Source organism: Bombina bombina, chromosome 8, assembly GCF_027579735.1.
Source record: "Bombina bombina isolate aBomBom1 chromosome 8, aBomBom1.pri, whole genome shotgun sequence".
Lineage (NCBI taxonomy): Eukaryota > Metazoa > Chordata > Amphibia > Anura > Bombinatoridae > Bombina > Bombina bombina.
The window spans coordinates 333766159-333780313 of NC_069506.1; the positions used below are offsets into that span (position 1 = coordinate 333766159).

General features: G+C 37.1%; 1 protein-coding gene across 8 annotated transcripts in view; it reads right to left on the bottom strand.

Moving 5' to 3' along the window:
* The window catches only part of ST3GAL4 (ST3 beta-galactoside alpha-2,3-sialyltransferase 4), a 722373-nt gene that overhangs the window by 126110 nt on the left and 582108 nt on the right, over positions 1 to 14155 (bottom strand). For all 8 annotated transcript variants that reach the window (XM_053691566.1, XM_053691565.1, XM_053691562.1 and 5 more), the window contains one exon: positions 10396 to 10456. In XM_053691566.1, coding sequence (XP_053547541.1) covers positions 10396 to 10411 — 16 coding nt within the window. In that variant the 5' untranslated portion in view covers positions 10412 to 10456. The remainder of the gene's footprint in view (positions 1 to 10395; positions 10457 to 14155) is intronic.

Consider the following 14155-nt stretch of genomic DNA (forward strand, 5'->3'; position numbering starts at 1 on the left):
GTTAGGACAGGGGTGGGCCATATTGGGGGCACGGCTTAAGAGGAGAGGGAAATAAGGGCACTGGGCTGAGGTGTCCCGCAAATTTGCGTTGCCCAGGGAGCACCACCCAGCTGATTTAACTGACCCCCTGGCTAAACTTTTAGCCAATATTAAGCTTAAGCTAGCTAATATTAAAATGTATTCGTTTACAGCATAAATTATTCAATAAATGTTTGTTTAATTATGCAAGTAATTGGTGAATTTGATTGCAGAAAATGTTCTAATATTAGAAAGTATTCCACTGCCCCCACACGGCTACTTGATAATGGCTTACAACATTTTCTATGAAGAACACTGCTAAGTGTGGCCCTGCCTCTTTTCTTTGGTTTACCCGATGTGCTCAGCTAGCTCCCAGAAGTAACTATATACACCTATACATATTTACATCCATTATAAGAGTGTGCACAGTCTCTATATGTGCAGCTCCTACAGAGCATGTGCAAGGAGTTTACAGCTATAGATCACTGGTTTTCAAACCTTTCCTCAGACCTCCCTAACAGGCCACATTTTAAGGTTATCTGAACGGGAGCACAGGTGAAACAATCATCTGATTGGTAAACACGGTTATTTTACCTGCTCTCATCCAAGGTAATCCTGAAAACCTGGCCAGTTGAGGAAGCCTAAGGACAGGTTTGAAAAACAGTGCTATAGCTGAATCATGAAAGTTTTATTTTACCATAAATGTCCTTTAATCTTACAATATAAAGGAAACAGAAATGCAAAAAAGGAGAAGGAAATAAGTACTGAAGTCAATAATATTTGCTAAGGACCAGTACATTAAACTTGTTTGCTGTGTAAAAAAAACAAAAACTACATTAAACAAAGATATGTTAGGTTTGTAGATTGTGTTCCAGCCAATCAGACACCAGCCTTCCAAATTGTCTGATCACTTGACAACCAAACAAAACTCCCACTCACTGTATACAAGTACTCTATAGACTTAATAAAGTGTGTTACTATATAATTTAAACCCCACTCACTGTATACAAGTACTCTATAGACTTAATAAAGTGTGTTACTATATAATTTAAACCCCACTCACTGTATACAAGTACTCTATAGACTTAATAAAGTGTGTTACTATATCATTTAAATCCCACTCACTCTATACAAGTACTCTATAGACTTAATAAAGTGTGTTACTATATCATTTAAATCCCACTCACTGTATACAAGTACTCTATAGACTTAATAAAGTGTGTTACTATATCATTTAAATCCCACTCACTGTATACAAGTACTCTATAGACTTAATAAAGTGTGTTACTTGTATCATTTAAATCCCACTCACTGTATACAAGTACTCTATAGACTTAATAAAGTGTGTTACTTGTATCATTTAAATCCCACTCACTGTATACAAGTACTCTATAGACTTAATAAAGTGTGTTACTTGTATCATTTAAATCCCACTCACTGTATACAAGTACTCTATAGACTTAATAAAGTGTGTTACTATATCATTTAAATCCCACTCACTGTATACAAGTACTCTATAGACTTAATAAAGTGTGTTACTTATATCATTTAAATCCCACTCACTGTATACAAGTACTCTATAGACTTAATAAAGTGTGTTACTATATCATTTAAATCCCACTCACTGCATACAAGTACTCTATAGACTTAAGTGTGTTACTTGTATCATTTAAATCCCACTCACTGTATACAAGTACTCTATAGACTTAATAAAGTGTGTTACTTATATCATTTAAATGCCACTCACTGTATACAAGTACTCTATAGACTTAATAAAGTGTGTTACTATATCATTTAAATACCACTCACTGTATACAAGTACTCTATAGACTTAATAAAGTGTGTTACTATATCATTTAAATACCACTCACTGTATACAAGTACTCTATAGACTTAAGTGTGTTACTATATCATTTAAATCGCACTCACTGTATACAAGTACTCTATGGACTTAATAAAGTGTGTTACTATATCATTTAAATACCACTCACTGTATACAAGTACACACTTAATAAAGTGTGTTACTTATATCATTTAAATCCCACTCACTGTATACAAGTACTCTATAGACTTAATAAAGTGTGTTACTATATCATTTAAATCCCACTCACTGTATACAAGTACTCTATAGACTTAATAAAGTGTGTTACTTATATCATTTAAATCCCACTCACTGCATACAAGTACTCTATAGACTTAAGTGTGTTACTTGTATCATTTAAATCCCACTCACTGTATACAAGTACTCTATAGACTTAATAAAGTGTGTTACTTATATCATTTAAATGCCACTCACTGTATACAAGTACTCTATAGACTTAATAAAGTGTGTTACTATATCATTTAAATACCACTCACTGTATACAAGTACTCTATAGACTTAATAAAGTGTGTTACTATATCATTTAAATACCACTCACTGTATACAAGTACTCTATAGACTTAATAAAGTGTGTTACTATATCATTTAAATACCACTCACTGTATACAAGTACTCTATGGACTTAAGTGTGTTACTATATCATTTAAATCGCACTCACTGTATACAAGTACTCTATGGACTTAATAAAGTGTGTTACTATATCATTTAAATACCACTCACTGTATACAAGTACTCTATAGACTTAATAAAGTGTGTTACTTGTATCATTTAAATCCCACTCACTGTATACAAGTACTCTATAGACTTAAGTGTGTTACTAATATCATTTAAATCCCACTCACTGTATACAAGTACTCTATAGACTTAATAAAGTGTGTTACTTATATCATTTAAATGCCACTCACTGTATACAAGTACTCTATAGACTTAATAAAGTGTGTTACTATATCATTTAAATACCACTCACTGTATACAAGTACTCTATAGACTTAATAAAGTGTGTTACTTATATCATTTAAATCCCACTCACTGCATACAAGTACTCTATAGACTTAAGTGTGTTACTTGTATCATTTAAATCCCACTCACTGTATACAAGTACTCTATAGACTTAATAAAGTGTGTTACTTATATCATTTAAATGCCACTCACTGTATACAAGTACTCTATAGACTTAATAAAGTGTGTTACTATATCATTTAAATACCACTCACTGTATACAAGTACTCTATAGACTTAATAAAGTGTGTTACTATATCATTTAAATACCACTCACTGTATACAAGTACTCTATAGACTTAATAAAGTGTGTTACTATATCATTTAAATACCACTCACTGTATACAAGTACTCTATAGACTTAATAAAGTGTGTTACTATATCATTTAAATACCACTCACTGTATACAAGTACTCTATAGACTTAAGTGTGTTACTATATCATTTAAATCGCACTCACTGTATACAAGTACTCTATGGACTTAATAAAGTGTGTTACTATATCATTTAAATACCACTCACTGTATACAAGTACTCTATAGACTTAATAAAGTGTGTTACTTGTATCATTTAAATCCCACTCACTGTATACAAGTACTCTATAGACTTAAGTGTGTTACTAATATCATTTAAATCCCACTCACTGTATACAAGTACTCTATAGACTTAATAAAGTGTGTTACTGTATCATTTAAATACCACTCACTGTATACAAGTACTCTATAGACTTAATACAGTGTGTTACTTGTATCTTTTAAATCCCACTCACTGTATACAAGTACTCTATAGACTTAAGTGTGTTACTAATATCATTTAAATCCCACTCACTGTATACAAGTACTCTATAGACTTAAAGGGACATGAAACCCAAATATTTTCTTTCACGATTTAGAAAGAGCATACAATTATAAACAACTTTCTAATTTACTTCTATTATCTATTTTGCTTCATTCTCTTGATATTCTTCGCTGAAAAGCAAATCTAGATATGCTTAGTAGCTGCTGATTGGTAGCTGCACATAGATGACTCCTGTGATTGGTTCACTGTGTGCATTGCTATTTCTTCAATAAAGTATATCTAAAGAATGAAGCAAATTAGGTAATAGAAGTAAATTGGAATGTTGTTTAAAATTGTATTCTCTACCTTAATCATGAAATAAAATGTTTGGGCTTAGTGTCCCTTTAATAAAGTGTGTTACTTATATCATTTAAATGGATATTAAACTCAGAATTCAGCTCCAAATAAATTAAACACAATATTGTCAAGTATTTTGATTTTTTACTTGCTTTTGTTATAAAATATATTGTTTTTTTTAAGTAAAAATAATGCTTTTCCTACGCTCCCTATAGAGGCTGCAACCTAAATATGCTGCAAATTGCCTTCACCTCCATATATACATATCACAAAGTGACTGCTTAGAGCAGTGCACACATTCATTTACAACTAGTCCTATCGGAGCCAAGGAGATAACACTCACCCAAGTTTTTTTTGTAGTTTGGAAGAATTTTCAAATTCATTAAAAAGTGATAGTTTTAAAAGCTCTTAAAGCATTTAGATTTATTAGTGCGTGTGTAAGAGATCTTGTATGTGTATACTTGGGTTATCAAGCCATATGGGTGCATGTGTTTTTTGCTAATATATACTGTTCCTTTATTTAAAGGGTCAATGAAGTAATTTGATTAGGAACAAATAAAGGGAAATCATAAAATGTTCTAATGTCAAAAGGGTAATCACTTAAAGGGACAGTATACACTAATTTTCATATAACTGCATGTAATAGACACTACTATAAAGAATAAGATGCACAGATACTGATATAAAAATCCAGTAAAAAACTCTTTAAAAACTTACTTAGAAGCTCTCAGTTTAGCTCTATTGAAAAGGTAGCTGGAAAGCCCACTGCAAGTGGGAAATAAGACACTCTCCCTCCCCCTTCTTTTGCATATGAAAAGACCCTTTACACAAACAGGAGCAAGCTGGAGTAGGTATCTGACAGTATTCTCATAACACTTTGGGGCTTGGTTAGGAGTCTGAAAATCAGAGCAATGTTATTTAAAAATAAGCAAAACTATACATTTAAAAATAAAAAAAAAATAACTTTATGGGCTATATAAATAGATCATCTACAAAACATTTATGCAAAGAAAAAATGAGTGTATAATGTCCCTTTAAAGTCAGATCTAATGCAGTAATGCACTTAAAATCCTGCTTGTGACTTGTCACTACCTACAAGAGCCGCACCTGATTCACTCACTAACCCCTGTTCAGATAATGCACTGCTGCTCCCCATCTGACGAGAGAGAGAGAGAGAGAGAGAGAAAAGAGGAAAAAAAGAGAGAGAGAAAAAAAAGAGAAAAAGAGAGAAAACAGAATTTATGCTTACCTGATAAATTACTTTCTCTTGCGGTGTATCCAGTCCACGGATTCATCCTTTACTTGTGGGATATTCTCATTCCCTACAGGAAGTGGCAAAGAGAGCACACAGCAGAGCTGTCCATATAGCTCCCCCTCTAGCTCCACCCCCCAGTCATTCGACCAAAGGTTAGGAAGAAAAAGGAGAAACCATAGGGTGCAGTGGTGACTGTAGTTTAAATAAAAAAAATTTTACCTGACTTAAATGCCAGGGCGGGCCGTGGACTGGATACACCGCAAGAGAAAGTAATTTATCAGGTAAGCATAAATTCTGTTTTCTCTTGCAAGGTGTATCCAGTCCACGGATTCATCCTTTACTTGTGGGATACCAATACCAAAGCTTTAGGACACGGATGAAGGGAGGGAACAAGACAGGTACCTTAAACGGAAGGCACCACTGCTTGTAAAACCTTTCTCCCAAAAATAGCCTCCGAAGAAGCAAAAGTATCGAATTTGTAAAATTTGGCAAAAGTATGCAGTGAAGACCAAGTCGCTGCCTTACAAATCTGTTCAACAGAAGCCTCATTTTTGAAAGCCCATGTGGAAGCCACTGCTCTGGTAGAATGAGCAGTAATTCTTTCAGGAGGCTGCTGGCCAGCAGTCTCATAGGCCAAACGGATGATGCTTTTCAGCCAAAAGGAAAGAGAGGTAGCAGTCGCTTTCTGACCTCTCCTCTTACCAGAATAGATAACAAACAAGGAAGATGTTTGTTGCTTGTAAATAGAACTTTAAAGCACGAACTACATCAAGATTGTGTAAAAGACGTTCCTTCTTCGAAGATGGATTAGGACACAGAGAAGGAACAACTATTTCCTGGTTAATATTCTTGTTAGAAACAACTTTAGGAAGAAAACCAGGCTTGGTACGCAAAACCACCTTATCTGCGTGGAACACCAGGTAAGGTGAATCACACTGTAAGGCAGATAATTCTGAAACTCTTCGAGCAGAAGAGATAGCTACCAAAAACAAAACTTTCCAAGATAACAACTTAATGTCTATGGAATGTAAAGGTTCAAACGGAACCCCTTGAAGAACTGAAAGAACTAGATTCAAACTCCATGGCGGAGCCACAGGTTTATAGACAGGCTTGATTCTGACTAAAGCCTGAGCAAACGCTTGAACGTCTGGTACCTCTGCCAGACGCATGTGTAACAGGATAGACAAAGCAGATATTTGTCCTTTTAAGGAACTATTATTATTATTATTATCGGTTATTTGTAGAGCGCCAACAGATTCCGCAGCGCTAACTAGCTGACAATCCTTTCTCCAATCCTTCTTGGAGAAAGGACAATATCCTGGGAATCCTAATCTTACTCCATGAGTAACCCTTGGATTCACACCAACAAAGATATTTCCGCCATATCTTATGGTAGATTTTCCTGGTGACAGGCTTTCTAGCCTGAATCAGAGTATCTATAACTGAGTCAGAGAACCCACGCTTTGATAGAATTAAGCGTTCAATCTCCAAGCAGTCAGACGTAGAGAAACTAAATTTGGATGCTTGAACGGACCCTGTATAAGGAGATCCTGCCTCATTGGCAGTGTCCATGGTGGGACAGATGACATGTCCACTAGGTCTGCATACCAAGTCCTACGTGGCCACGCAGGTGCTATCAGAATCACCGAAGCCTTCTCCTGCTTGATTCTGGCGACCAGACGCGGGAGGAGAGGAAACGGTGGAAAAACATAAGCCAGATTGAAGGACCAAGGCGCTGCTAGAGCATCTATCAATACCGCCTTGGGGTCCTGGGACCTGGACCCGTAGAGAGGAAGTTTGGCGTTCTGACGGGACGCCATCAGATCCAATTCTGGAGTGCCCCATAGCTGAGTCAGTTGAGCAAATACCTCCGGGTGGAGTTCTCACTCCCCCGGGTGAAAAGTCTGACGACTTAGAAAATCTGCCTTCCAGTTGTCTACTCCTGGGATGTGAATTGCTGAGAGATGGCAGGAGTGGTCCTCCGCCCACCTGATTATTTTGGTTACTTCCGTCATCGCTAGGGAACTCTTTGTTCCCCCCTGATGATTGACGTAAGCTACAGTCGTGATGTTGTCCGACTGAAATCTGATGAATTTGGCAGCAGCTAGTTGAGGCCATGCCTGAAGAGCGTTGAATATCGCCCTCAGTTCTAGAATGTTTATCGGGAGAAGCGTTTCTTCCCGAGACCATAAGCCCTGAGCTTTCAGGGAGTCCCAGACTGCACCCCAGCCTAACAGACTGGCGTCGGTCGTTACAATGAGCCACTCTGGCCTGCGGAAACATATTCCCTGAGACAGGTGGTCCTGAGACAACCACCAGAGAAGAGAATCTCTGGTCTCCTGGTCCAACTGAATTTGAGGAGACAAATCTGCATAATCCCCATTCCACTGTTTGAGCATGCATAGTTGCAGTGGTCTGAGGTGTATCCGAGCAAAAGGGACTATGTCCATTGCCGCTACCATTAATCCGATTGTCTCCATGCACTGAGCCACAGATGGCCGGGGAATGGAATGAAGAACTCGGCAAGTAGTTAAGAGTTTTAATTTTCTGACCTCCGTCAGAAATATTTTCATTTCTACAGAGTCTATTAGAGTCCCTAGGAAGGGAACCCTTGTGAGAGGGGAAAGAGAACTCTTTTTGATGTTCACCTTCCACCCGTGAGACCTCAGAAAGGCCAACACAATCTCCGTGTGAGACTTGGCTCCTTGGAAAGACGGCGCCTGAATTAAAATGTCGTCTAGGTAAGGCGCCACTGCTATGCCCCGCGGTCTTAGTACCGCCAGAAGGGACCCTAGCACCTTTGTGAAAATTCTGGGAGCAGTGGCTAAGCCGAAAGGAAGAGCCACAAACTGGTAATGCTTGTCCAGAAAGGCGAACCTGAGAAACTGGTGATCTTTGTGGATAGGAATGTGTAGGTATGCATCCTTTAGATCCACGGTAGTCATATATTGACCTTCCTGGATCATTGGTAAGATTGTCCGAATGGTCTCCATTTTGAATGATGGGACTCTGAGGAATCTGTTTAGAATTTTTAGATCCAGGATGGGTCTGAAAGTTCCCTCTTTTTTGGGAACCACAAACAGGTTTGAGTAAAAACCCAGCCCTTGTTCCACGATTGGAACTGGTTGGATCACTCCCATTGTATGTAGATCTTCTACACAGCGTAAAAACGCCTCTTTCTTTGTCTGATCTGTAGCCAGACGAGAAATGTGGAACCTCCCCCTTGGAGGAGAACCCTTGAATTCTAGAAGATATCCTTGGGATACAATATCTAACGCCCAAGGATCGTGTACATCTCTTGCCCAGGCCTGAGCAAAGAGAGAGAGTCTGCCCCCTACTAGATCCGGTCCCGGATCGGGGGCTACCCCTTCATGCTGTCTTGGTGGCAGCTGCAGGCTTTTTGGCCTGTTACCCCTTATTCCAGCCCTGGTAAGGTTTCCAAGTTGCCTTGGGCTGTGAAGCAAAGAGAATGACTGGGGGGTGGAGCTAAAGGGGGAGCTATATGGACAGCTCTGCTGTGTGCTCTCTTTGCCACTTCCTGTAGGGAATGAGAATATCCCACAAGTAAAGGATGAATCCGTGGACTGGATACACCTTGCAAGAGAAAGAGAGATTTTAATAAAGACAACCCTCCCCCTGCAGAGGAGGGGACCTTAAGGGGGTGGGGACATATCAAAAGTAAAAGAGTGGCCAGTCACCATTGTCTTGGAAAGTGGGAACTTCCCTCCCACCCTATTACTTTCACAGGAATATTGGGAGAGTTGAGGAATAGGTTATTCTGGGGTGGTGTGGATTGGGAGAGATTGTGACATTGCATTCATTTTTCGGGTGGGTTTATGTCACAGCATAGGGGGAGGGTGCCTGCCCTTCCATTGTTGTTGCTCAGCCAGATATGATAAGCTAATGGGGCCTTCCCCTAAAAGGGTATGGAAGCTGAAAGGGTTCATCTCTAGGGGCATGGGGAGCCTAAGAGTGGAAAGTTTATGGCTGGGTGACCGTATTATTAGTAAGGTTCTGTAAAAAGGGCATTGTTTTAAAGAAAGGAAAGAAACATTAAAGTTCACTATGTTATTTGGTTACATGTATTTGTTTGTGGCTAATAAAGCTTCAGCCACTTTGTTACCAAAAGATAGTTGGTGTGGTGTTTATTTGTTAGGTATCTTTTGTGTGGGCGATAGGTTGGGTGTAGTTTATGGTTGTTAACCCCTTCCCGCCCTTAGGACGTTCGGCTGTGCTGAAGCAATCGCCACTTCCTAAAAGGAATGGGGGACTTGAGGGTTTGCCTAGTGTCAAAGGCACTCCCCCCTGAGCCAATCCCATCATTTAAATCACGTGATCACATGAACAATCACGCAATTTAAATTTTTACTTATTTTTTTACATTAAAACTTTGTTTCCGATGTAGACAAATAAGTCCCAGCAGGAAGGGGTTAAGGAGACTTTTTTGTGTAAAAATATAATGTTGTATTACGTTTCTTTTTCTACGTTTAACCTCTACAAATGTTTTTAAAGGGACACTGAACCCAAAATTTTTCTTTCATGATACAGATAGAGCATGCAATTTTAAGCAACTTTCTAATCTATTCCTATTACCAATGTTTCTTCATTATCTTGCCATCTTTATTTGAAAAGCAAGAATGAAAGTTTAGAAGCCGACCCATTTTTGATTCACAACCTGGGTTGTGCTTGCTGATTGATGGCTAAATGCTGTCCAGTGTACTGAACCAAAAATTGGCTGGCTCCTTAGCTTAAATGCCTTCTTTTTCAAATAAAGATAGCAAGAAAACGAAGAAAAATTTATAATCGGAGAAAATTAGAAAGTTGCTTAAAATTGCATGCTCTATCTGAATCATGAAAGAAAAAAAAAATGGGTTTAGTGCCCCTTTAAATACACAAAGTTGTGCTCAAGTGCCACTTCAGATGAGGAAACAGCTGTTTAGCAAATAAGAAGCAGACACTAGTGTGTACTCCAGTCCCACTGCAGTCCTTGTGTTTAAACGTGTAGTAAAAGAAGGGAAATTATCAAATCTTGTAATGAAATGTCACTTTAATTGGATAATTATAGCACAAAGGAAAACAGAGATAGACAAACCATCAGATAAACAAACCTGTTTTATTGCTCATTTTGTGAGTACCACGACTCGTGCGGCAACTTTCATTGTTATTTAGCTGAAAGAAAACAAAGGAAAAAACAGTAAATACAAAATAAAAAGACAATAAAATAGCATTTAGTCTAACAACTTTCCAATTTACTTCCATTAAAAAAAAATGTGCACAGTCTTTTATATTAACAATTTTTGAGTCACCAGATCCTACTGAGCATGTGCAAGAATTCACAGACTATTATATAAATGCATATACGTATATTCTGGGAATTCTTGCACAGTAGTAGCTGGTGACTCAAAAAGTGTAAATATAAAAAGACTGCACATTTTGTTAATAAAAGTAAATTGGAGACTCGTTTAAAATTGCTGCTCTATCTGAATCATGAATGTTTCATTTTGACTTGAGAGTCCCTTTAGAAAGTATATTCTAGAGGTTTTTTTTATATAAACCATTTATCATGTTATATTAGCATCTCAAAGTGTTTAATGTCCCTTTAAGATCGCTAGAGTGCAATCCATACCGCTTCCATTTTTGTAGTCATATTAAGTCCAAAGCTATTTTTTTTTAATCACTCGAGCAATAGTGTAGTGAGCAGTGCACTAACATATGTCAGATACAGCAGGAGTGTCAATTCCATCACATAGCAGACATCTTTCATAGAAGAAAAAGCTTACAGTGTTTTTATATGACTACGTACATAATGCAAACTGATCACAGATCTAGGGGTTTTCCCCTATTCTAACTAGACTGCCTACAGCCAGGGAGTCACTTGCTGACATACCTGTAGGCTCTATATTGTGCAGAGGGGAGCAACCGCAGCACATATAAAAAACAGAGAAATTAATTATTGTGAACATAAATATATTTGGAACAATAATCCTTTTGTTGATAGAATTCCCATTTATGTAAGGTATATAGATGATATTGTGTAAGGTATATAGATGATATTATGTAAGGTATATAGATGATATCATGTAAGGTATATAGATGATATTATTTAAAGTATACAGATGATTTTATTATAATATGGAAAGGTGGGCAAGAGAGAAATTGAATAATTTTATAAAATATATAGGGAATAACAATATGAATTTAAAATTCACCTATAATTGTTGCAAAGATCAGATACAATGTTTGAATCTTTTATTAACCTCTTAGCGACCAAGGACAAACCAGGCACGTCCTACAAAAAATGGTTGTTAATGACCAAGGACGTGCCTGGTATGTCCTCAGGGGTTTCAAGCGCAGGGAGCGATCGTGATCGCTTCCAGACACTTTCAGAGTATCAAACAGAATTGATTATTGCAGTGCTTCTTTGATATTGAGGCATCATGCAATACCCTCTGGTAAGCAACCAATGCAGAGATGGCCACTCTGTATCGACCAGCGATGGTGCCGATCGTTGGTGATGTGGGAGGTATAGGAGGCTGGCGGCCCATCGCTGGAGGGGGCGGGAGGAGGCTTGAGAAGTCTGCTAGAGGTCTGGGAGCGGGTGGGACTGCTACAGCATAATTTTAGTAAGTTTGAAGGAGGGAGAGGGCAATAAGAGTTGGGAAAGGGATCTGGAATGTGGAAGGGCATTGAGGGGTGGCAGCTACACTACAGAAAAATTTGTTTTATTAATTTTTTTTACAAAAACAGTACCTAAGATGGCCGCAAATAGGTAGAGGGGGGGAGGGTAAGAGAGCTGTTTTTTTTTGGGGGGGGGTTAGGGAGGATCCTACACTGAAGAAACTCTCTCTCTCTCTCTGTATATATATATATATATATATATATATATAAATAACAAATTTAAAAAAGCCTTTTATTTTAGTACTGGCAGACTTTCTGCCAGTACTTAAGATGGGGGTGACCATTGTGGGGTGGGGGAGGGAAGAGAGCTGTTTGAGAGGGATTAGGGAGGGATCAGGGTGTGTGATGTGTCAGGGTAATCTATACACTAAAGATAAAATGAACCCCTTCACTGCTGGGCATAATACAAGTGTGGTGTGCAGCTGCATTTAGTGGCCTTCTAATTACCAGAACTCAACGCCAAAGCCATATATGTCTGCTATTTCTGAACAAAGGGGATCCCAGAGTAGCATTTACAACCATTTGTGCCATAATTGCGTAACAGATTTTGGGGGTCAAAGTTAGAAAATGTTTTTTTTCTGTTTTATCATTATATATTTTATACATTTTATTTTATAGTAAATGATATGATGAAAATAATGGTATCTTTAGAAAGTCCATTTAATGGTGAGAAAAACAGTATATAATATGTATGGGTACAGTAAATGAGTAAGAGGAAAATTACAGCTAAACACAAACACAGAAATGTAAAAATAGCCCTGGTCCCTAACGGTAAGAAAATTGAAAAATGGTCTGGTCACTAAGGGGTAAAGTGCTAAAAATAACAATATAGTGGTTAAAAATGAACCAACAGAAAAAAAAACAACAGATAAAAATAATTACATTGATTCAACTAGCGGTCATTTGAGTAGATGGAAAACTAAATGTGCCCTATGGCCAATACATTGGAATGAGATGCAATTGTACTGAATTGGAAGATTTTGAGAGATAAAGCAAAGATCTAGATAAAAAAATTCACAGAGAATGGGTATAAAGTCAGACTTTTGAACAAAACAAACAAGAAAGATAGGAAAGTAGATAGAAAAAATCTTTTCATACTATGCTAAAAAAAAGTCAGAATTTTAATAAAGATCAATAATAAAAATAAAAAAAATCTATATATTTTTTCTACATATATTTTTTTGGAGTGAATAGGATATATTTAATTACACTGTGTTCATATTACTGTGTTTTATCTTCACTATATTTTATATTTGTAGTATTAATTGTACATGCATTTGGAACCACTAGGTGGTTGTGTATATCACATTGCTTTTATTTAACCACGCTAGTATTGATTTGAGATATTTGACAGTTTATACATAGTCCCATTGTCTGAAGCGCTTAGATAAGGTGTTAACATATACAAACATAGCAGGCTAATAGTGCACAGCCCTGCCACCAATTTGCTCAGGTAACACTACTCACTTGCCTCTGCACTACTCGTTACCAGGGTAATTAATTAGCTACTACAGACAGCAGAGCTACAAATGTAACTTTTCACACACTGTCATGTGTAACAATCTCAGCCAGACTCATATTTCAGAGAGGGCTGTCAGGAGTCCAGTATTCAACTGGGCAATCCAATGAATACAAAAATACTGGGCAATGAAATATCTCCGGGGTGACAGTATATCTTTATGTTACTGGTAGTCAAGGAGATTTTTAAACACTGTTCTGTGTGTATATGTATGTACCTACGTGTGTATGTATGCGTGTGTATGTATGTAAATACATCTCTCTCTCTGTATACACACATACACATTTACATACACACACATATACATACATTTTATATATATATATATATATATATATATATATATATATATATATATATATATATATATATATACATACACACACACACACATACACATACATATACATACATTATATATAAATAAAGCAAAGTCCTGTGTAGGAATGCACACCGTATATTTAGTAACAGCTGCCAGGGTGCAATGTCAAAACAGTATATACTATGCAAAAAAGGCAGCACTCACTGGTCATTTGTAAGTAAAATTTAGCTTTTAATAATACAAGAAGTTAAAATCTTGGGAAAAACAAGATTTTAAATTTTTGTATTATTAAAAGCTAAATTTTACTTACAAATGACCAGTGAGTGCTGCCTTTTTTGCATAGTATATA